Source organism: Mobula birostris, chromosome 23 (assembly GCF_030028105.1).
Source record: "Mobula birostris isolate sMobBir1 chromosome 23, sMobBir1.hap1, whole genome shotgun sequence".
NCBI classification, from domain to species: Eukaryota; Metazoa; Chordata; class Chondrichthyes; order Myliobatiformes; family Myliobatidae; genus Mobula; species Mobula birostris.
Genome location: NC_092392.1, coordinates 11,289,566 through 11,314,797, shown reverse-complemented (window position 1 = coordinate 11,314,797; position 25,232 = coordinate 11,289,566). Strand labels below are relative to the sequence as shown.

General features: G+C 43.3%; 1 protein-coding gene across 1 annotated transcript; it reads left to right on the top strand.

The window, feature by feature from the left end:
* The first annotated feature begins 977 nt into the window (after window positions 1-977).
* Window positions 978-25,232, top strand: LOC140186721 (echinoidin-like). The gene is made up of 6 exons (XM_072241232.1): window positions 978-1,043; window positions 1,121-1,191; window positions 7,406-7,560; window positions 11,791-11,931; window positions 19,024-19,135; window positions 25,031-25,232. The coding sequence occupies exons 2-6, from the start codon at window positions 1,137-1,139 to the stop codon at window positions 25,099-25,101; spliced, it is 534 nt and encodes a 177-aa protein (XP_072097333.1). The 5' UTR covers window positions 978-1,043; window positions 1,121-1,136; the 3' UTR covers window positions 25,102-25,232.

The following is a 25,232-nucleotide window of genomic DNA, read 5'->3' as shown; positions in this document are numbered from 1 at the left end:
GGCAAATGGATCAGATGTTTCAGGAGGAATTCATTTTGCTCAGGAAGTTGTCATGATGTGAAAATCACTGACTGAAAGGCTGCTGGAAGCAGAGTCAATAATAGCTATCAAAGGATTTGGCTGAATGTGCGAAGGAACAATTCCCAGTGGCAGAGGGAAAGAACAGGAGAATTAAACTAAATGGATTGCACAATCAAAGAGATAGTACAGATAAAATGGGGCAAATAATGTCCTCCTGAGCAGTATCATTGCATCATTCTCTTGTTCTAGCAGGGGATGAGGATGAGCAGAATGTACAATGAATTTTGGAGATCACTTGCTCTGCCTGTGAGAGTGAAGTTTCTGAAGAACAAGAGAAAGAAAGAGCAATTTGACCCATTAGTCCCACTCCACTGGAGATCGATTGGATTTCTTCCCACATCATATAAGCTCAGGAATCTCGCTGAAATGTCCCCGGAGAAGCATCAAATATCAGCCCGTTCATTATCTCCCCAAATGTCCATGTCCCTTCTGAGCAGACTTCATTTCAGCTCCTTATTGGAAAGTGGTCCTCATTCTAAATTAAACCCATCCCTCACAAATGGATTACAAAGTTTCCAGAGTCAGTGACGGGGAGAGATCATTCCCCATGATGGGAAATGGAGGGGAAACAGACCAGATGAAGTATATTAGTGAGTGAGGAGATCTATGTAAATAACCTGTTGTTTTTTTTAAGGATTCAACTGAATATTACATCCTAATTGTTCATACTGATAACATTCATTAAGCTCCAATATCACAGACACATCACGTTACCATTAATGCTTTCTGCAGCCTCCATTTTTCAGTTACAGAGTAACATTCTACAGTCACACGGAACTCAGTCATTTCTGTGGTTTCCTGTTAATTTTGTTCTTATCAGTCTATTGGTATTTCCATTGGTGAGTCAAGCCAATTGTGCTTCGTGAAATATTTCTGAAACTTCTAAGATCTAAATCTACACATACAAGGGGATGCAACACTTTCAGAAACTTTATTGACACAGAGGGCTGGGAGAGAGAGAGGTGCGAATGGCGGCAGGATATCTCTACGTTCACTGCGAAACTTGACAGTAATGATGAATTATTTTCTTGTGTTTCAGGTTTGAGGGAAGAAACATGATGCTGATGTGTGTTTTGGTTGTGACTGCACTGTTTGTCAGTGATGTGACAGGTAAGGTCCGTTGATTCCAGGAGCTTTATAAATATATTGCTGTGAGGAATGAATACACAGGCATTGTGCTGGGACCGTGGGACATGGGAATTTGTTGACATTAGACTGGTTGGGATGTGGTAGGAATTCTCATTTGGCTGGGATACTCATTTCCAAACTATTGATATGGAAGATGAGTCAGAAATTGTCCTAGAGATTAGGAGACAGAGAAAAATCCACAGTGATGTTTTATAGCAAAGTTGCGGGTAGAGGGGTATGGGACTACCTGTGAGGAACTCAGTAGATAAAGAGAAGAAAGTTCTGCAGGCACGGGTCCAATGCACTGAGTGCAGTGTATTTGTCACCTGTGAGGATAAGGATGAAGGCCTGAGAGGGCATGGTCAGATTGCAAAGACTCACAACAGTTTTTGTTCATCTTTTCATTTTTTTTCCGGAGAAAGATTTATTCTGTTTCCCAGAGATGTCACTGAAACATGGCTTCCTCTTTCATTGGCAGCAACAGGGTTCTTATCTGGTGAATCTCGCTTTCTTTTGTTTTGATGTAAAAGAGAGCATTTTTAATTATCTCAAATCTCGAGCTTGCTGCTCTGCAATTTTCTTTTAATCTTTGTCATTGAATGTTACCAATGGTTGGATAGCTCTTTCAGCTTTTTTTCGTACCCATAGAACCATAGAATCATAGAACATTACAGCACAGAAACAGGCGTTTTGGCCCTTCGTGGCTGTGCCGAACCATTTTCTGCCTAGTCCCACTGACCTGCACACGGACCATATCCTTCCATAGACATCTCATCCATGTACCTCTCCAAGTTTTTCTTAAATATTAAAAATGAGCCCGCATTTACCACTTCATCTAGCAGCTCATTCCACATTCCCACCACTCTCTGTGTGAAGAAGCCCCCGACCTAATGTTCCCTTTAAACTTTTCCCCCTTCACCCTTAACCCATGTCCTCTGGTTTTTTTCTCCCCTAGCCTCAGTGGAAAAAGCCTGCTTGCATTCACTCTATCTATACCCATCATAATTTTAAATACCTCTATCAAATCTCCCCTCATTCTTCTATGCTCCAGGGAATAAAGTCCTAACCTGTTCAGCCTTTCTCTGTAACTCAGTTTCTCAACTCCTGGCAACATCCTTGTAAACCTTCTCTGCACTCTTTCAACCTTACTAATATCCTTCCTGTAATTTGGTGACCACAACTGCACACAATACTCCAAATTCAGCCTCACCAATGCTTTATACAGCCCCACCATAACATTCCAACTCTTATACTCAATACTTTGATTTATAAAGGCCAATCTACCAAATGCTCTCTTTACGACCCTATCTACCTGTGATGCCGCTTTTAGGGAATTTTGTGTCTATATTCCCAGATCCCTCTGTTCTACTGCACTCCTCAGTGCCCTACCATTTACCTTGTATATTCTACCTTTGTCTGTCCTTCCAAAGGGCAAACCTCACACTTGTCTGTATTAAACTCCATCTGCCATTTTTCAGCCCACTTTTCCAGCTGGTACAATTCCCTCTGCAAGCTTTGAAAACCTTCCTCACTGTCCACTACACCTCCAATCTTTGTATCATCAGCAAATTTGCTGATCCAATTTTCCACATTATCATCCAGATCATTGATCTAGATGACAAGTAACAATGGACCCAGTACTGATCCCTGTGGCACACCACTAGTCACAGGCCTCCACTCAGAGAAGTAATCCTCCACTACCACTCTCTGGTTTCTTCCATTGAGCCAATGTCTAGTCCAATTTACTACCTCTCCATGAATCTTCCTAACTAACCTCCCATGCGGGACCTTGTCAAAGGCCTTACTGAAGTCCATGTAGACAACATCCACTGCCTTCCCTTCATCCACTTTCCTGGTAACCTCCTCGAAAAACTCTAATAGATTGGTTAAACATGACCTACCACGCACAAAGTCATGTTGACTCTCCCTAATAAGACCCTGTCTATCCAAGTACTTGTAGAACCTATCTCTTAGTACTCCTTCCAATAATTTACCTACTACCGACGTCAAATTTACCAGCCTATAATTTCCCGGATTACTTTTAGAGCCTTTTTTGAACAATGGAACAACGTGAGCTATCCTCCAATTCTCCAGCATCTCACCCATAGATACTGACATTTTAAATATATCTGCCAGGGCCCCTGCAATTTCAACACTGGTCTCCCTCAAGCTCTGAAGGCATACCCTGTCAGATCCTGGGGATTTATCTACTCTGATTTGCCTCAAGATAGCAAGCACCTCCTCCTCTTCAATCTGTATAGATTCCATGACCTCACTACTTGTATGCCTTATTTCCATAGACTCCACGCCAATTTCCTTAGTAAATACAGACGCAAAAAACCCATTTAAGATCTCCCCCATTTCTTTCAGTTCCATACATAACCGACCACTCTGATCTTCAAGAGGACCAATTTTATCCCTTACTATCTTTTTGCTCTTAATATACCTGTAGAAGCTCTTTGGATTATCCTTCACCTTGACTGCCAAAGCAACTTCATGTCTTCTTTTAGCCCTCCTAATTTCTTCCTTAAGTTTTTTTTTGCACTTTTTATACTGTTCAAGCACCTTATTTGCTCCTTGTTTCCTATAAATGTCATACATCTCTCTCTTCTTCTTTATCAGAGTTCCAATATCCCTTGAGAACCAAGGTTCTTTATTCTTATTCACTTTGCCTTTAATCCTGACAGGAACATACAAACTCTGCACTCTCAAAATTTCTCCTTTGCAGGTCTCCCACTTACCAATCACATCCTTCCCAGAAAACAACCTGTCCCAATCCACGCTTTTTAGATCCTTTCTCATTTCTTCAAATTTGGCCTTTTACCAGTTTAGAACCTCAACCCGAGGACCAGATCTATTTTTATCCAAGATCAAAGTGAATCTAATGGCGTTATGATCACTGGAACTAAAGTGTTCCCCTACCCACAATTCCGTCACCTGTCCTAACACGTTTCCTAATAGGAGATCTAATATTGCATCCTCTCTGGTTGGTATCTCTATACATTGACTTAGAAAACTTTCCTGAACACATCTTACAAACTCTAAGCCGTCTAGACCTTTAACAGTATGGGAGTCCCAATCAATATGTGGAAAATTAAAATCCCTATTATCATAAATTTATGTTTCCTGCAGATGTCTGCTATCTCTCTGCAGATTTGCTCCTCCAATTCTCGCTGACTATTGGGTGGTCTACAATACAACCCCATTAATGTGGTCATACCTTTCCTGTTTCTCAGCTCCACCTATGTGGCCTTGGTAGACAAGCCCTCTAATCTGTCCTGCCTGAGCACTGCTGTAACATTTTCCCTGACTAGCAATGCCACCCCCCGCCCCACCCCTGCCACCCTTCATTCCTCTACCTCTATCACGTCTGACACATCGGAACCCTGGAACATTAAGCTGCTAGTCCTGCCCTTCCTGTAGCCAAGTTTCACTATTTGCTATGATGTCGTAATTCCATGTGCCAATCCTTGGCCTCAGCTCGTCTGCCTTCCCCACAATACTCCTTGCATTGAAATAGACACACCTCAGAAGATTATTACCACCACACACAACCCTTCTATTTGTGACTTTGCATGAACTTTTAACATAATTTATTTTCACCCCTGCTCCATTATCTGCTCCGGCACTCTGGTTCCCATCCCCCTGAAAATCAAGTTTAAACCCTCCCAAATAGCACTAACAAACCTCCCTGCAAGGATATTGGTCCCATTGTAGTTCATGTGTAACCTGTCTCTCTTGTACAGGTCCCCCCTGCCCCAGAAGAAGTCCCAATGATCCTGAAATCTGAAACCCTGCCCCCTACACAAGTTCCTCAGCCATGTGTTCATCTGCCAGAGTATCCTATCCTTACCCTCACTGGCACGTGGCACAGGTAGCAATCCTGAGATTACCACCCTCGAGGTCCTGCTTTTTAACTTCCTACCAAGCTCTCAATACTCACTCTTCAGGACCTCCTCACTCTTTCTTGCTACGTCATTGGTACTGATGTCTATCATGACATTTGGCTAATCACCCTCCCACCTCAGAATGCTGTGCACACGATCAGAGACATCCTTGACCCTGGCACCCGGGAGGCAACAAACCATCCGGGAGTCTCTGTCACGACCATCGAACCTACTGTCTGTACCTCTAACTATCGAGTCCCCTATCACTACCGCTCTCCTCTTCTTCCACCCTCCCTTCTGCACTGCAGAGCCAGACTCAGTGCCAGAGATCCAGCTGCCACAGCTTGTCCCAGGTAAGTCATCCCCCCGCAACAGCATTCAAATTGGTGTACTTGCTGTTGACGGGAATAGCCACAGGGCAACCCTGCTCCGCCTTTCCTTTCCCCTTCTCTTGCCTGACGGTAACCCAATTTCCTGTGCTCTGCTCCTTTGGCGTAACTACCTCTCTGAAGCTACTGTCTATAAACGCCTTATTCTCCCGAATGATCCGGAGGTCATCCAGCTCCTGCTCCAGTTCCCTAACGCGGTTTGTTCGGAGCTGCAGCTGGATGCATTTCTTGCAGGTGTCGTTGTCAGGGAGACTGGAGGTCTCCCTGACTTCCCACATCCTGAAAGAGGAGCATTCCAACCTCCTGCCTGGCATTCTCTCTACTCTAAACAAACAAAACAAAACTTACTGGAACCTACCCTCGCCTCTGCCTGTTCACGCCGAAGCCTGTTGAGCCAAAGCCGTCCCACTCCCTCCCACTCTGTTGCCTGCTCTCAATGCTACCCGCTGTATATGGTGGTCTTTTTTTTTTAAACCCTTGGCACTCTACGTCACGCACCTGTGGAGACTAGCCTCTTTTCCCCAAGCAGTGTAAAAAAAATTGACTTCTCTCCAAGATTCCTTTACCCTTAGTGGATATACAGCACGTTTGTGATAAACTGTGGTTTGATTTTCAAATTTTCATCGTTGCTTCTCTGTAATCATACCTTTGAGTGTAGTTTTACATCTAGTACTGTATTCCTGCTTTAAAGCATCCAGTTTCATCAAAATGTCAGTGATAATAAATCAGATTCTGATTCTGTTTGTATTTTCTCCATCACCCACCCGAACAAAGCAAAGCCATGCCTCATATCTACATCTGGCTTATTTCACTTTTGCATTCTTCAGATGTTGAAAGTCACTTTCAATTTAATATGTTCATTCTTACGTGACAAGATTATGAAATAAACTATTCTCATTGCTCATTGCTGAACTGTTTTTGGATCTTTAACATTGGGATCCAGAAAGTCATTCTGTATATACTTTGTGAATACTGCTAATGTGGATTTCCCAATCTACATGAAGGTCACAGTTGCTCATGACTGAATTATTACCCTTCTGAAATATGCCCCTAATGTTCTGATGTATTCCACACTTTACACTCCCACCATTGGGGGCCTAGAGACAAACCCAATATCTTCCGCACATTTCCATTTCCCAGCAAAAGAAAAAAACAATAAATTGGAGTTAGTACTTCATTTCCGGAACCAAGATCCTTTCTCTCCACTGTCTTTACCTCATCATTTACTGTCAAGGCCAACTCCTCCATTATTAATTTTCCCTGTCTCTTCAAATCCTGACTGAAAATATTTAATTCCCAACATTGGTCAATTTGCAACCAAATCTCCAGAGGAAAGGACAAAAAAAAAACAGCGATTGACAGATTTACCAAAGTAAGACAGACTGAGGGAGGGGTCAGGGTGGGATGAGATGGAAGGAACAGAGGTGAAAACAAAACTATTCAAGACGTTGTGTCAGTGATCATGATGAGTAGATGGTCAAAATGCGTGTATGTCTGACTGTCTATCCAACTGTCTGTCTGTTCAGCAGAGCTTGGTTCAATGGACTTGGGCCTCTTTGCCAGCAGACCAGACAAACACTTTGTCGAGACAGAGTGGTAGTTGTTGTGTAATGGCCACCCCATGTTGAAAGAAACCCCGCACCAACACCTTCCACTCCTTTGGAAGGCAAATCCTTCTGAAAGCTCCATTCCTCCATCTGTCCCATTCCCCCTATTACAAGAGATGGATTGAAGGAAATCTCATTAGGTCTGTATTACACACTAGAGCGGCCACAGCTACAGCTGCTGTTCCTTCCTCCCCTTGAGCCCTGACCTTCCATGTGTCCATCAAGCAAATTCTGAGACAGCAAATTCTGTGACTGTTTGGACCTGGTACTTTGGTTAATGCAGTTGGTTTAAATTTTAATTCTCTGACTGAAGGGACACACAATTCCTTGGAACTGGAGAGGACTCAGCGACACCTTGAAAAACGTGAAATATCCAGAGGACCCTGTGATGAAAAGTGGTTTTATTTTCCTCCTCTAAACTCCTGTTACCGGTTTTTCAGTGACAAAATGACATGGGAGCAAGCTGAGGTAAGTCACTGAAACCCGTGATTGCTCTGGGAGGCTTGGTGAATGTTGGCTTGCCATTAATTCACAGCAGAGCCACTAGCTGAATTGTCCATGATGAATCCCGATGCTCCGGGGGGTGCTTCACTCCAGCCGTGGACTCCAGTTACTATCAGTTGTGTCAGAGTGTGAAATATTTGTATTTTAAGGGAATCTCCACATCCAGAAGTGGGTTTGGACACGAATGATTTTGAAGGGGAAGTTCAAGTCACTTCTTTAACAATTTGATTGAGCTTTTTGAGGAGGTGACAAAAGTGATTGATGAAGGCAGAGCTGTGTGCAGCCCCCCCTGGCCACCCTCAGGGTCGCTCGGCTCGCTGTCGTCTAGGGAAACAGCCTCGGCCCCGCCAAACTGGGTAATTCGTTTGTGTGGATGCTGTGTGAGGTACCCCACCCCGCCCAAATAACAGACATTACACCAGATGCAATTAAATGATTTACAGTTTATAGATATTACTGGAACTATATAATTAAAAGAGAATAAAATATAAAAGGAAAATAAAAGGCGCCACACTTATCAAAGTTCAATCTCTTCGTGCACAAAACCGTTGGAGCTCAAGGACCTTCTTCTTCACCCTGTGACCCCTCGGGCCACCTCGACCGGCCGCCTGGGACCAACAACGGTGGTCGACCAGACGCTCCACACGAGTCCGTCTCCGTCTCCTCGCCGAACGTCCCGCTCGGGGTCCGACCCCGTTAGCGGACTCACAGCACCTGGTCCATCCTCTGTCTCGCTCTCCCGCCTTCTGCCCCAAAACCCCGCGCATACAGTATCTTCAAATACACCAAAACCATAACAACTATCCCAATTGGTTAATAGCACCCTCTTATCACCCTCTAAACCACAATAAGCTGCTAGCGCAAACTTTCTCAACGTTAAAGCACAACAAAGCCGCATTCCCCAGATTAACATAACAAAAACGCCATTTTAATTAGCCTCTGCAGTAACATAAAAATCGAAACCCCCTTACATGTGGATAATGTTTTACATGGATTTTAGTCAGTCATTTGATAAGTTCCTGCATGGGATGCTCATCCAGAAGATAAAAGTGAGTGAGATCTGTGGTGACGGTGCTTGGATTCAGTCTGACTTGCATGCAGATGACAGAGGGTAGTGGGCAATGTATCTTATTCTGGATGGTAGTCCTTGATTAATGATGTTCCATAGGGAACTGTCCTGGGGCATCTGCAGTTTGCGATATATGTAAGTGACATGAATAAAAATGTGGATGGATGGGTTTTGTAAGTTCAAAGACAATAAAAAGATTGATAGTGTTGCGGAGAATGTGGAAGATTGCCAAATGATCATGCTAGATATGGGTGGGGAAACAACTGTCGATGTTTAATCTAGGCTAGTGTTGCACTTTGGAAGATTAAATGTAAGGGAACAATGGCTAGTTAGTGATGGGTTCCTTAACGTCACTGATGTCAGAATCAGAATCAGGTTTATTATCACTGGCATATGTCGGGAAATTTGTTAACAGCAGCAGCAGCAATTCAATGCAATACATAATACAGAAGAAAAATATAAATTACAGTAAATGTACATTGAATTGATTCAAAATCATGCAAAAAAATATGGTGAAAGAGTGAGGTAGTGTTCATGGGTTCAATATCCATTGAGGAATCAAATGGCAGCGGGGAAGAAGATGTTCTTGAATCACTGAGTTTGTCCCCTTGGGCTTCTGTACCTCCTCCCTGATGGTAACAGTAAGAAAAGAGCATGCTCTGGGTGCTGGGGGCCTTTAATAATGGACACTGGCTTTCTGAGACACTGCTCCTTGAAGGTGTCCTGAGTAATTTGTATGCAAGTACTCAAGATAGAGCCAACTATATTTATGACCCTCTGCAGCTTCTTTCAGTGTTGTGCAGTAGCAACCACCCCCCCACCCCCAGTACCAGACAGTGATGCAGCCTGTCTGAATGCTCTCCATGGTACATTTATAGAAGTTTTTGAGTGTTTTTGTTGACGTACCAATCTCTTCAAACTCCTAATGAAATATAGCCGCTGACTTGCCTTTTTATAGCTACATCGATCTGTTAGGACTAGATTACGTCCTCAGAGATCTTGACACACAGGAACTTGCAACTGCTCACTCTCTCCACTTCTGATCCCTCTATGCAGATTGGTATTTGTTCCTTTGTCTTACCCTTCCTGAAGTCCACAATCAGCTGTTTCATCTTACTGACGTTGAGTGCCAGGTTGTTGCTGCAACACCACTGCACTGGTTGGCATATCTCGCTCCTCTTATCTCCATGAATAATTGGATCATCAGCAAATTTACAGATAGTATTTGAGCTATGCCTAGTCACACAGTCATCGGTGTATTGAGAGTAGAGCAGTTGGCTAAGCACACACACTTGAGGTGTACCAGCGTCGATCGTCGGCATGGAGGAGATATTATCACTAAACCCCACAGATTGTGGTTTTTCTGTTAGGGAGTCAAGGATCCAAATGCAGAAGGAAGTACAGAGACCCACGTTCTATAACTTCTTAATAAGGATTGTGGTAATGATGGTGTTAAATGCTGGGCTATTGTTGATGTCAGTGTGGGCACATGGCCAAGTGGTTAAGGCATTCAACTAGCACCCTGAAGGTCACGAGTTCGAGACCCGGCCGAGGCAACGTGTTGTGTCCTTGAGCAAGGCACGTAACCACACATTGCTCTGTGACGACACTGGTGCCAAGCTGTATTGGCCTTTGCCCTTCCCTTGGACAACATCGGTGTCATGGAGAGGGAAGTCTTACAGCATGGGCAACTGCCGGTCTTCCATACAACCTTGTCCAGGCCTGCGCCCTGGAGAGTGAAGACTTTCCAGGCGCCGATCCATGGTCTCGCAAGATTAACGGATGCCTAAAAATTGCTGATGAACAGCATCCTGACATAAGTGCTTGTAATATCCAGGTGGTCTCAGACCATGTGAAAAGCCATTGAGATTACATCTGCCCATTGCGGTGACAGGCATATTGCAGTGGGTCCACATCTTTGCTGAGGCAGGAGTTCAGTCTAGTCATGACCAACCTCTCAAAGTATTTCATCACTGTAGATGTAAGTGCTACTGGGTGATAGTCATTAAGGCTGCTCACATTATTCTTCTTAGGCACTGGTATAATGGTTTTGAAGGAAGTGGGAACTTCCGCCCATAGCAGTGAGAGGTTGAAAATGTCAATGATTACTCCCGCCAGATGGTTGGCACAAGTTTTCAGAGCTTTACCAGGTACTCCATCGAGGCATTCTGTCTTGTGAGGGTTCACCTACTTTAAACATAGCCTAATATCGGCTGAGACTGAGATCATGTGGTCATCGGGTGCAGCAGGGATCTCACAGCTGCAATTATATTCCCCCTTTCAAAGTGGACAGAGTAGGCGTTGAGTTCATCTGGTAGTGAAGCATCTCTGCCATTCATGATACATGATATTGAATTTCACTTTGGGAGGCCAGAGCTTCCTGAAAGTGATCGCACAAGCTAATAGGTGGTAAAGAATGTGTATATCATGTTTGTTCTGATTAAATGAGGCATTAGGTTCATGAGGCAGGAAGTTATGTTGCAGTGTTTTTGAACCCTGTATAGGCCCTGTCTGGAGATTTCTTTTCCTTCCTTGTCGACCCACTATAGAAAGGATGTGAAGGCTTGGGAAATTATTCAGAATACGTTTCCTCAGCTGCTGCCTACATTATGGTGATGAGCTCTAAGGACAGTTTTGATAAACTGGGCTTGTTTTCTCTGGAGTGAATGTGGCTGAGGAGAGTAGACAGAGTAGATAGCTGGTATCATGTTCCCATGATCGATGTGTCTATACCAGAGGGCATGTACAGTAGTTAAGTTGAGATGGAGTAAGTTCAAAGGAGCTGTGTTGGGCAAATTTTGACAAGGAGGTGATGGGTGCCTGGAATGTGCTCTCTGCAGTGGTGGTGGCAGCAGATAGAATAGAGGTGTTTACGAAGCTCTTTGATAATCACATGAATATACAGAGAATGAAGGGACATGGACTGGGTGAATACAGAAGGGATTATGTCAATTCAGCATCGTTGCCTTAATTAACTCATCACAACATTGTGGATCTCAGGGCCTGTTCCTCAGTTCTACTGTTATTTGTTCTGTCAGGTTGGGCAATTTACTGAGTGCCCTGTAAGAGGATGAAAGACTCTGATTCTCACCGACTGATAAATTATTTCTTTCTTTCATTTCAAGGATTTCTGTAATCAAGTCGTATGTTGTGGACAGCTGGCTTCTGTGAACTCAGACAAACACAATACTTTCATTTCTAATGTGATCTCTATCATGGACCAAAAAAAGCCAAAGGCTTGGATTGGCCTGAATGACATTTGTCAGGTAAAGTTAATGACATCTGAATGTGTTGACTCTTATCTGCCCTCTGAAATGTTCAGAGGATGATCAGGGAAGGACAAAAAGTGCTGGTCTGACCAGTGTCACCGTGTCCTGTGAACAAATAAGATCCCACATGTTTATGCCCCTGTTTATCTCCACGTGAGCCTCCTCTCACCCTCTCTCATCGGACACGATAAGTGTGACTTTCCATTTGACTCATCTGCTTCTATTCTTATCCGTGGATGTGCTAAAGTTCAAGGAATTAAGATGACTCTTTCTGAAATGCGAACCCACTGATAGATCAGTCACCTGGTCAGACTTATTGCCTAGAATGAGATCCAGAGGATATTGCAGGTGTTCAGAAAAGATTACTGACCAGGAATCCTTCCTGAACACACTCAACATGTTGTACCCCATCGAAAGCTCTTGCACTACAGAGCGAAGCAGGATGAGAGGTGACTTAATAAAGACATACAGTATAGGATAAGAGGAGGCGTAGATAGAGTGGGTAGCCAGTGTCATTTCCCCAAAAATATGACACTGGGTTTTAGACTGAAATGAAGGGCTGAAGTATTTCTCGACTGTGAGTTACCATAATTCATGCTTTTACAACCAATCAGGAGTTTGTGGTAATGCTGACCTTATTGACTGATTGATATGTATTTTATATCTTCATGTACAGATAATTCTGAGATTTCTGATGTGCTCTCTATTTGCACACATTAAGGATCTCAAACTTCAAAGTACATTTGATATCAAAGTATGTCTATGTTACCAAATAGTAGCTTGAGATTCATTTTCTTGTAGGTGTTTACAGGAAAAGAGAAATACAATAGAATTTTACATAAAAACTATATATAACCAGACAAAGACTGTTGAACAACCAAAGTGGAACGGAAGACAAATACTGAGGACATGAGTTGTAAAGAGTCCTTGAATATGAGTCTGTATGTCGCAGAATCAGTTCAAAGTAGTCGTGAATTAAGTTATCCACTCCAGTTCAGGATCCTGATAGTTGTTGGGTCGTAACTGTTCCTGAGCCCAGTGCGATGGTACTAAACACTCTTGTATCTCCTGCCTGCCTGTGTTTGGCAGAACTGGACTGAGTGCCCAGCAGTTAGAGAAGGATGTATGGTATGTTCATACAGGGGTTGGGGGAACATGCACCAAGTGTCACTGTGTAGGAGTGTTGTACTGTGGGGGCTGGTTGTACCTGTTGTGATTGATTAGTTTAGAAACAGCAGCTGCTTTTCCCATTAGTTAGCTGCCTGGTGTCCAGTTTCACACTGCAGCTTAAGGATCTAAGGAAAGATAGGGAATGGGTGACCAACAGGAAGAGTAGTAGCAGGAAGGTAGTACAGGAGTCTCCTGCAGTCATCTCCCTGCAAAACAGATATACCGCTTTGGAGTCTGTTGGGGGAGGTGGCTCATCGGGTGAGGGCAGCAGTAGCCAGGATCATGGCACCGTGGGTGGCTCTGCTGCGCATGAGGGCAAGAAAAAGAGTGGCAGAGCTGTTGTGGTCAGGGATTCCATGGGAAGGGGAATAGAGAGGAGCTTCTTTGGCTGCAAATGGGACTCCCGTATGGTGTGTTGCCTCCCGGGTGCAAGGGTCAGAGATGTCTCAGAGAGGTTGCAGGGGATTCTGAAAGAGGAGGGTGAGCAGCCAGCTGTCGTGGTGCATGTAGGTACTAACAATATAGGAAGAAAGCAGGATGAGGTCCTACAAGCTGAATTTACGGAGCCAGGAGATAAATTAAAGAGTAAGACCTCAAAGGTAATCATCTCAGGATTATTACTGTTGTCACGTGCCAGCCAGAATTGGAATAGCAGGAGAGCTAGAATGAATATGTGGCTTGAGCGGTGGTGCAGGAGGGAGGGTTTCAGATTCTTGGGGCATTGGAACCACTTCTGGGAGAGGTGGGATGAGTACCGTCCAGACGGTCTACATCTGGGCAGGGTCGGGATCAATGTCCTAGGGAGATTGTTTGCTAGTGCTGTTGGAGAGGCTTTAAACTAATATGGCAGGGGGATGGGAACCCACATAGAAAAGAAGAGGGAAGTGATGCAGAGACCAAAGCTAGAGTTAGTGAAGAAAAAAGTAAGAGTAGAGTGCATAAAAGTAAAAAACAAAAATCACATAGGTCACTAGATTCTAAAAGGACAGTGAGTATAAGGGCACTTTATCTAAATGCCCGTAGTATTAGAAACAAGGTTAGTGAACTTGTGGCTCAGATCTGTACCAAGGCATATGATTTAGTGGCCATTACAGAAACCTGGTTGCAAGGTGGAGATGACTGGGAATTAAATATCCAAGGAAAGATAGGCAGGAAGGCAGAGGAGGTGGGGTGGTGCTCTTGATTAGGGATGAGATCAGGGTGATTGTGAGAGATGATATAAGATCTACGGAGCAGAAAGCTGAGTCCATCTGGGTAGAGATTAAGAATAGTAAAGGGAAAAAATCACTGGTGGGTGTTGTCTATAGGTCGCGTAATAAAAATATTGCAGCGGCAGAGGTGATTAACCAAGAAATAACTGAGGCTTGTAAGAACGGAATGGCAGTTGTCATGGGGGATTTTAACTTCCACATAGATTGGGGGAATCAGGTTGGTCAAGGAAGTCTTGAGGAGGACTTCATAGAATGCATCTGTGATGGCTTTCTTGAGCAGCATGCTACAGAACCTACAAGGGAAAATACTATCTTAGGTCTAGTCCTGTGCAATGAGATAAGTAAGATTTATGATCTTGTAGTAAGGGATCCTCTTGGAAAGAGTGATCATAGTATGATTGAATTTCGCATTCAGATGGAGGATGAAATAGTTGGATCTAAAACTGGTGTATTATGCTTGAACAAGGGAGACTACAATGGGATGAGGGAGGAGTTGGCTAATGTGGATTGGGAGCACAGGCTATGTGGTGGGACAGTTGAGGAACAGTGGAATACTTTCAAAGAGATTTTTCACAGTGCTCAACAAAAGTATATTCCAGTCAAAAGTAAGGACAGTAAGTGTGGGGAGGGCCAGCCTTGGATAACTAGGGAAATAAAAGATAGTATCAAATTAAAAGCTCATGTGTACAAAGTTGCAATGAGTAGTGGGGGACTGGCGGATTGGGAAATGTTAAAAACAACAAAGAACAACTAAACAAGAAATAAGGAAGGGGAAGATAGAGTATGAAAGTAAATTAGCACAAAATATAAAAACAGATAGTAGAAGTTTTTATAAATATATAAAGCGGAAGAGGGTGGCTAAAGTCAACGTAGGTCCCTTGGAAGACGGTAAGGGGAAATTGATATTGGGTGATTAGGAAATGGTTGAGGCATTGAACGACTATTTTACGTCGGGCTCCACGGTGGAGGACACGTCTAATATGCCAAAGAAGGATGCTATGGATGAAATGGGAAGTGAGGACCTCGATAAAATCACTGTCTCTAAGGAGATAGTGATGAGCAAGCTAGAGGGCCTGAAGATAGATAAGTCCCTTCTTCATGATGGGATGCATCCCAGGGTGCTGAAGGAATTAGCGGAGGTTATAGTAGACACATTGGTATTTATTTATCAAAACTCTCTAGACTCTGGGCAGGTCCTGGCAGATTAGAAGACAGCAAATGTCACGTCACTTTTTTTTAAAAGGATGTACACAAAAGACGGGCAACTATAGGCCAGTTAGCTTAACATCTGTAGTCGGGAAAATCCTTGAAGCTGTCATTAAGGAAGATATAGCGAAACATTTAGAAAGAAGTGGTTCCATTAGACAGATGCAGCATGGATTCAGAAAGGGCAGGTCCTGTTTGACCAACTAACTGGAGTCCTTTGAGGACATAATGAGTGCAGCGGATAGAGGGGAACAGGTGGATGCTGTATACTTGGATTTCAAGAAAGCATTTGATTGAGTTCCGCACAAGAGACTTATTTATAAGATATGGATGCATGGAGTCGGAAGAAATGTATTGGCATGGATAGATGGATAGTAGATTGGTTAACCAATAGAAGGCATAGAGTTGGTATAAATGGGTGGTGTTTCTCTGGTTGGCAGTCAGTGGTGAGTGGGGTGCCGTAGGGGTCAGTGCTGGGCCTGCAGCTGTTTACCATTTACATTGATGATTTGGAAGAGGGGACTGAGTGTAGCACAGCAAAATTTGCTGATGACACTAAACTGAGTGGAAAAGCAAATTGTACAGAGGACGTGGAGAGTCTGCAAAGGGATATAGATAGGTTAAGTGAGTGGACCAAGGTCTGGCAGATGGAATACAAAGCTGGTAAATGCGAGATCATCCACTTTCGAAGGAATAATAGAAGAACAGATTATTATTTAAATGGTGAAAGATTGCAGCATGTTATTGTGCAGAGGAACTTGGGAGTGCTTGTTCATGAATCGCAAAAAGTTGGCTTGAAGGTACAACAGGTTATTAAGAAGGCAAACGGAATGTTGGCCTTTATTACTAGAGGGATTGAATTCAAGAGCAGGGAGGTCATGCTGTAACTATACAGGGTACTGGTGAGGCCGCACCTGGAGTACTGTGTGCAGTTCTGGCCTCCATACTTGAGGAAGGATATACTGGCTTTGGAGACAGTGCAGAGGAGGTTCACCAGGTTGATTCCAGGGATGAAGAGGTTAATCTATGAGGAGAGATTAAGTCGCCTGGGACTATGCTCTCTGGAGTTCAGAAGAATGAGGGGGGATCTTATAGAAACATACAAAATTTTGAAAGGCATAGATAAGATAGAAGTAGGAAAGTTGTTTCCATTGGCAGGTGAGATTAGAACTAGGGGACATTGCCTCAAGATTCAGGGGATAAGATTTAGGACGGAGATATGGAGAAACTGTTTTTCCCAGAGAGCGGTGAATCTGTGGAATTCTCTGCCCAGGGAAACAGTTGAGGCTTCTTCTCTAAATATATTTGAGAAACAGATAGATAGGTTTTTACATAGTATGGGAATTAAGGGTTATGGGGAAAAGGCAGGTAGATGGAGTTGAGTTTACGGACAGATCAGCCATGATCTTATTAAATGGCGAGGCAGGCTCGATGGGCCGGATAGCCTACTCCTGCTCCTATACCTTGTGTTCCTGTATTCTTGTGTTCAAATATCCTGGGAATATACTTGAGGTAGGTTCTCTGTTTCTCTACTTTTGTTTAAGGCAAGCAGCACACATAACCATTGGCAAAGTATACTCGGGGCATACATTTAACTAAATATGCTTGTAGAATATTCAACTTTGTAGTTTCTGTAACGTTGGAAACATGAATGTTTGGTCAGATTTTTACGGTTTGTAAATAAATGATCAATACACCTATTCGCAGTGAATAGTTTCTGTCTCACTGACCAGACCCGCAAACCTGATTCAACTTTACAATGGTGTAGAGACAAGACGGCATGGCCGGGATGGTGGGAGACTTTGATGATGGATGCTTATTGCTTGTGGCCGTGATCCTTGTAAATATACTCAATGGAATGATGTGACTGTCAGAATCACCCAGCTCTGATCGCTCTGTTTCTTCAATAATTTCCCTGTAACTATCACATGTAATTTCTTGTAACATTCTGTATCCACTTACAAACCCAATCAATGCCCTCTCTAAAGTGAGAAGTGACATTACTGAATGTAAATAATCTGTTTGGAGGTCAGTAACATTTTAGGATACTTGCCTCATTGAGGAAAGGATAGATTAAACTTTCAGACACATTCAAAGCCCCTCTAGTCCTTGGGTTTGGAAGTGAATATTCCAGATGTATTTCCCCCCCACCCCCCGATCTGGGCTGATCCCTGTAGGTGGGGTGGGGGTTTGTTTTAATCTTCTACAAACACATCTGGATCCATGATACAAATTATTGCCTCTGTTTTCTGTTTGGTTGGAATTCTGGGTTCATTCCTCTGCAAGGGTTTTAACTTCCCTTCTGAATTGTTTCACTATCTTTCTTTGAGAGATCAGAATTTGTGTTCATGTTCAGTGACTATTTTTTCCCTCGTTGTCAGAATTATCACCATTCCTTCACACTGATCATCACTCTCAGATCTGATTTCTTCCATTCTAAGGATTCTATTACTTCCATAACATTTCCCCCACACTGACAGTCCATCATTTAAAATCTCATTCACTGCCCTGTTTGTCCTGGCTCCTCATATTAGTCATAGTCATAGTCATAGTCATACTTCATTGATCCCAGGGGAAATTGGTTTTCGTTACAGTTGCACCATAAATAATAAATAGTAATAAAACCATAAATAGTTAAATAGTAATATGTATATTATGCCAGTAAATTATGCAATAAGTCCAGGACAAGCCTATTGGCTCAGGGTGTCTGACCCTTCAAGGGAGGAATTGTAAAGTTTGATGGCCACAGGCAGGAATGACTTCCTATGACGCTCTGTGTTGCATCTCGGTGGAATGAGTCTCTGGCTGAATGTACTCCTGTACCCACCCAGTACATTATGTAGAGGATGGGAGACATTGACCAAGATGGCATGCAACTTAGACAGCACCCTCTTTTCAGACACCACCGTCAGAGAGTCCAGTTCCATCCCTACAACATCACTGGCCTTACGAATGAGTTTGTTGATTCTGTTGGTGTCTGCTACCCTCAGCCTGCTGCCCCAGCACACAACAGTAAACATGATAGCACTGGCCACCACAGACTCGTAGAACATCCTCAGCATCGTCCGGCAGATGTTAAAGGACCTCAGTCTCCTCAGGAAATAGAGACAGCTCTGACCCTTCTTGTAGACAGCCTCAGTGTTCTTTGACCAGTCCAGTTTATTGTCAATTCGTATCCCCAGGTATTTGTAATCCTCCACCATGTCCACCCTGACCCCCTGGATGGAAACAGGGGTCACTGGTACCTTAGCTCTCCTCAGGTCTACCACCAACTCCTTAGTCTTTTTCACATTAAGCTGCAGATAATTCTGCTCACACCATGTGACAAATTTTCCTAACGTAGCCCTGTACTCAGCCTCATCTCCCTTGCTGATGCATCCAACTATGGCAGATTCTGCATATTCTGGTCTCACTCTGGATCACGTCCGGATCCTCCCTGTACCATGAAGTGACAGGTTACTCAGTGTTCCCACAGGAATAATCACTGATTTGTATCCCACAGGATGGGAATTTCACATGGATTGATGGATTATCGTACAGTTACAAAAGGTTTGGTACGGGTGAACCTAATAATTATGGAGGCAGAGAAGACTGTGTGAACATTCATCATTTCCGTAAGTATTACAGTAAATGACATGTAATTTTCTTTAACATTGCAGTATAGAACAGGAGGTTATCTCAACAGTCCTTCTGTTGGACAGAGGGAGTGGACCAACTCCTCGATTCTTGCGCTCGACAGAAGCGGACTGAGTGCCCGGTGGTTAGAGGGAGATATATGGGAGGGTTCAGGGGAACACACACTGAGAGTTGCAGTGGAAGGAATGTACTGGAGTTAGAGGAAGGTACATTATGACTCTGCACATAAAGACAACAGGCATACAGGCATACCAATAAAACAAATGCCATGAATTGTTAAAGGATATAAACTAAAGCAGCCTTATAACGAGGCTAAATCAGAGAACCACCGGCCAGTTACCCTGACATTCAAAATGGGGAAGAAATTGGAGAGAATTCTGAGTAGCAGCAACTACCAGTATTTCAATAGACAGAGTCTAATTCGAAGAAATCAGCATGGCTTTCTGTATCAGAAGTCATGTTTGATGAATTTTGAAGAGTTTTTTTTGAAAAGGAAAGCAGAAGGGTAGATGAGGTTATGGTAATAGATGATTTCAGTACAGACTTTAGCAAGGCCTTTGACAAGATTCCACATGGCAGGCTGATCTGAAAGCTCAGGTCCCATGGAATAAAGGGAGAATAAGTTCAGGGGATTCAAAATTGGATCAAACTTTGGAAGAAGAGAATGGTGTCTATATAACCATATAACAATTACAGCACAGAAACAGGCTATCTTGGCCCTTCTAGTCCGTGCCAAAGGCTTACTCTCACCTAATCCCACCGACCTCCACGCAGACCACAACCCTCAATTCCTTTACTGTCCATATACCTATCCAATTTTTTTTAAAAATTACAACATCGAACCTGCCTCAACCACTTCTACAGGAAGCTCGTTCCACACAGCTACCACTCTCTGAGTAAAGAAGTTCACTCTCGTGTTACCCTTAAACTTTTGCCCCTTAATTCTCAACTCATGTCCTCTTGTTTGAATCTCTCCTACTCTCAATGGCAAAAGCCTATCCACATCAACTCTATCTATCGCCTTCATAACTTTAAATACCTCTATCAAGTCCCCCATCAAACTTCTATGCTCCAAAGAATAAAGACCTAACTTGTTCAACCTTTCACTGTAACTTAGGTGCTGAAACCCAGGTAACTTTCTAGTAAATCTCCTCTGTACTCTCTCTATTTTGTTGACATCTTTCCTATAATTCGGTGACCAGAACTGTACACAATACTCCAAATTTGGCCTCACCAATGCCTTGTACAATTTTAACATTACATCCCAACTCCTATACTCAATGCTCTGATTTATAAAATTCAGCATACCAAAAGCTTTCTTCACCACCCTATCCACATGAGATTCCACCTTCAGGGAACTATGCACCATTATTCCTAGATCCCTCTGTTCTACTGCATTCCTCAATGTCCTACCATTTACCATGTATGTCCTATTTTGATTAGTCCTTCCAAAATGTAGCGCCTCACACTTATCAGCATTAAACTCCATCTGCCGTCTTTCAGCCCACTCTTCTAACTGGCCCGAATCTCTCTGCAAGCTTTGAAAACCTACTTCATTTTTCACAACGCCACCAATCCACGCACAAATCCATGTTGACTGTTCCTAAACAGACCCTGTCTATCCAGATAATTATATATACCACCTCTAAGAATACTTTCCATTACTTTACCCACCACTGACGTCAAATTTACAGGCCAATAATTGCTAGGTTTACTCTTAGAACCCTTTTTAAACAATGGAACCACATGAGCAATACGCCAATCCTCCGGCACCATCCCCGTTTCTGATGACATTTGAAATATTTCTGTCAGGGCCCCGGCTATTTCTACACAAACTTCCCTCAAAGTCCCAGGGAATATCCTGTCAGGACCCGGAGACTTATCCACTTTTATATTCCTTAAAAGCACCAGTACTTCCTCTTCTTTAATCATCATAGTTTCCATAACTACCCTACTTGTTTCCCTTACCTTACACAATTCAATATCCTTCTCCTTAGTGAATACCGAAGAAAAGAAATTGTTCAAAATCTCCCCCATCTCTTTTGGGTCCACACATAGCTGTCCACACCGATTGTCTAAGGGACCAATTTTATCCTTCACTATCCTTTTGCTATTAATATAACTGTAGAAACCCTTTGGATTTATTTTCACCTTACTTGCCAAAGCAACTTCATATCTTTTAGCTTTTCTAATCTCTTTCTTAAGATTCTTTTTGCATTCTTTATATTCCTCGAGCACCTCACTTACTCCATGCTTCCTATATTTATTATAGATCTCTCTCTTTTTCTGAGCCAAGTTTCCAATATCCCTTGAAAACTATGGCTTTCTCAAACTTTTAACCTTTCCTTTCAAACTAACAGAAACATAAAGATTCTGTACCCTCAAAATTTCACCTTTAAATAACCTCCATTTCTGTATTACATCCCTCCCATAAAACAATTTGTCCCAATCCACTCCTTCTAAATCCTTTCACATCTCCTCAAAGTTAGCCTTTCTCCAATCAAAAATCTCAACCCTGGGTCCAGTCCTATCCTTTTCATTATTATACTGAAACTAATGACATTGTGATTACTGGACCCGAAGTGCTCCCCAACACATACCTCCATCACCTGACCTATCTCATTCCCTAACAGAAGATCCAACACTGCCCCTTCTCTAGTTGGTACCTCTATGTATTGCTGCAAAAAACTATCCTGCACACATTTTACAAACTCCAAACCATCCAGCCCTTTTACAGAATGGGCTTCCCAGTCTATGTGTGGAAATTTAAAATCTCCCACAATCACAACCTTGTGCTTATTACAAATATCTGCTATCTCCTTACAAATTTGCTCCCATTCTCGCTCCCTATTAGGTGGTCTATAATACACCACTATAAGTGTTACTACCTCTTTCCCATTCCTCAATTCCACCCAAATAGCCTCCCTAGACGAGCCCTCTAATCTATCCTCCCAAAGCATCACTGTAATATTTTTCTCTGACAAGCAAAGCAACAACTCCCCCTCTTGCTCGTCTGATTCTATCACACCTGAAGCAACAAAATCCAGGAATATTTAGTTGCCAATCACACCCCTCCTGCAACCATGTTTCACGAATAGCTACAACATCATATTTCCACGTATCAATTCATGCTCTAAGCTCATCCACCTTTCTTACAATGCCCCTAGCATTAAAATAGATGCATCTAAGAAACTCTCCACCTCTTACTCTCTGTTTATCCCTCATGGTGCAAACAACTTTATTACCTTTTTCTTCCTTCTCCCCTACATCTTCGGTCTGAGCGCTCCCTTTCTCTGTCACCTGCCTATCCTCCCTCACACACTGTCTACTAGCTTTCTCTATTTGTGAACTAACGTCCTCTCTCCTAGTCTCTTCAATTTGATTTCCACCCCCCAACCATTCTAGTTGAAAGTCTCCCCAGTAGTCTTAGCAAATCTCCCCGCCAGGGTATTGGTCCCCCTAGGATTCAAGTGCAACCTGTCGTTTTTGTACAGTCACACCTGCCCCAAAAGGGGTCCCAATGATCCAGAAACTTGAATCCCTGCCCCCTGCTCCAATGCCTCAGCCACGCATTTATCCTCCACCTTATTCTACTCCTACTCTTACTGTCGCGTGGCACAGGCAGTAATCCTGAGATTACTACCTTTGCGGTCCTTCTTCTCAACTCCCTTCCCAACTCCCTATATTCCCCTTTCAGGACCTTTTCTCTTTTCCTACCTATGTCATTGGTACCTATATGTACCATGACCTCTGGCTCCTCACCCTCCCACTTCAGGATATCTTGGACGCGATCAGAAACATCCCGGACCCTGGCACCAGGGAGGCAAACTACCATCCTGGTCTCCTGACTGTGTCCACAGAATCGCCTATCTGACCCCTAACTATCAAGTCCCCTATTACTACTGCCCTTCTCTTCCTTTCGTTACCATTCTGAGCTACAGGGCTGGACTCTGTGCCGGAAGCACGGCCACTGTTGCTTCCCCCAGGTAGGCTGTCCCCCGCCAACAGTACTCAAACAGGAGTACTTATTGTCAAGGGGCACAGCCACTGGGGTACTCTCTATTACCTGACTCTTCCCTTTCCCCCTCCTAACCATGACCCACTTGTCTGCCTCCCGTCGCCCCGGTGTGACCACCTGCCTGTAACTCCTCTCTATCAACTTCTCACTCTCCCTGACCAGACGAAGGTCATCGAGCTGCAGCTCCAGTTCCCTAACACAGTCCCTTAGGAGCTGCAGCTCGGCGTACCTGGTGCAGATGTGGACGTCCGGGAGGCTAGGAGACTCCAGGACCTCCCACATCTGACACCAAGAACGGCAAGCTGCCCTCACACTCATACTTCCCCCTTTCCTCAAATAGCAGGAAAAATTGAAAACCAAACCTACTTTGCCTCGCCTGTTTCCGTCTAAGCCTCTTGAGCCAAAGCCCTTAAGCCTTCATTCTTCTCCCGGCTCACTTCACTACCCGCAAAACGACGCTGCCCACCGTATAAGGCTGTGTTCCCTTTAAATCTTCCGCGCTTCACTGCCCGATGTCACATACCTGCACAGTCCCGCCTCTCTGAACTCCAATGAGAAGAAGAAAAAATCAAAATGGCTCCCGCCGCGCTCCCGCTCTGATTCTCAGATTTCCTTCTCCAAATTCTGAAGGTTGTTTTTTGGAATGTCAGCCTGTGGCAAGTGGTGTTCTGCAATGATTGGTGTTTTTTCCCATATTATTATTTATACGAATGAACAAGGTTTCATCAGTAAATTTATGGATAATATGAAATTAACTGTTGCCGATAGTGAGGAAGGTCAGCAGAGATTATAATGAGATCTTGATTAGTAGTTGAAGTTGGGCTAATGGGTGACAAATCTATTTCAGAATGGATTAGTGTATGGTGATGCATTTGGGAGGTCAAAGCAGTGGAGGATATGTACCCTGAATGGTAGAACACCAGTGATTGTGAGGGGTCAGAGGGACCTCAGAGTGAATGTGCATAATTTATTGAAAGTGGGAGACTGATGGTGAAAAAGACGTTGGCCTTCTTCATTCATGGTGCTGAGTTTTGAAGATGATCCACTATTTTGCAGTAGAGGGCGCACTTGTTGTATTGTATACAGTTCTGGTTGCCCTGTTATGGTAAAGATGAAAATAAGCTGGAACAAATGAAAAAAGATATATGAGGATGTTGCCAGGAATAGAGAATCTGAGTTATAGTGAGGAGTTGGTCAGACTAAGTCTTTATTTCCTGGAATGTAGGAGAATGAGCAACATTACAGAAGTGTATAAAACCTATGAGAGGCATCAATAATGGTAACAGTCCTTTCCCCAGGGCAGGAAAGTCCAAAGCTAGGTGGACATAAATTTTCGAATGGGAGGAGATTGAAAGGGTCCTGACGGGCAACATTTCCATGCAGATGTGAGTAAAAGGAATGAGGCACCTGAGGAAATGTTTGAGAGAGATACAACAGTATCATTGAAGAAATATTTAGAAAGGCACTTGGAGGGATGGGATAGGGGCCAAGTACAGGAAATTAGGCCGAGCTCAGTGGGCAGCATGGACTAGATATGCAGAAAGGCCTGGATCTGTGTTGTATTGCTCTCTGAGTGCATGACTATCAAGATGAGGGAAAATTCACAGATACTGACTCAAATAGATGAAACATTTACACTAAAGGGAAAATAGAACAAGCACTCAGCAGATAACGCAGCATCTGTAGAGAAGGAACAGAGGTAACATTTCTTTCAATTACCTTCTTGTTTTTCTCTCTTTATGCATGCTACCTGACCTAATGAGTATTTCCAGCATTTATCTCAGACTTGCAGAAATTGAAGCATTTTTCTTGTGGACTAACAGGTAAACGTCAAATTTCTTCTTTATGCTTTCAGCTGACACGACTTGGAATGATGAATCCTGCAAACTGACTATTGGGTTTGTTTGTTCTTACAAACTGTGTTGAATTTAGAAGACTCCAGACCCCATTTATCATTTTCAGCAGTGGATTCAGTGCCTTGATTTCTTTGTAGCCGCTCTCACTGTCCATGATGACAGTACTCATTAGTTTCTCAGCCAATAATAAAGAGAATTGCA

Bases quoted from the DNA above. Each gene is read 5' to 3' on its own strand.
- LOC140186721 (XM_072241232.1), top strand. From the start codon at position 1,137: ATGATGCTGATGTGTGTTTTGGTTGTGACTGCACTGTTTGTCAGTGAT. The intron at 7,561-11,790 runs GTAAGTCACTGA...TTTCATTTCAAG, and splicing joins TGACATGGGAGCAAGCTGAG to GATTTCTGTAATCAAGTCGT. The intron at 19,136-25,030 runs GTAAGTATTACA...TTATGCTTTCAG, and splicing joins TGTGAACATTCATCATTTCC to CTGACACGACTTGGAATGAT.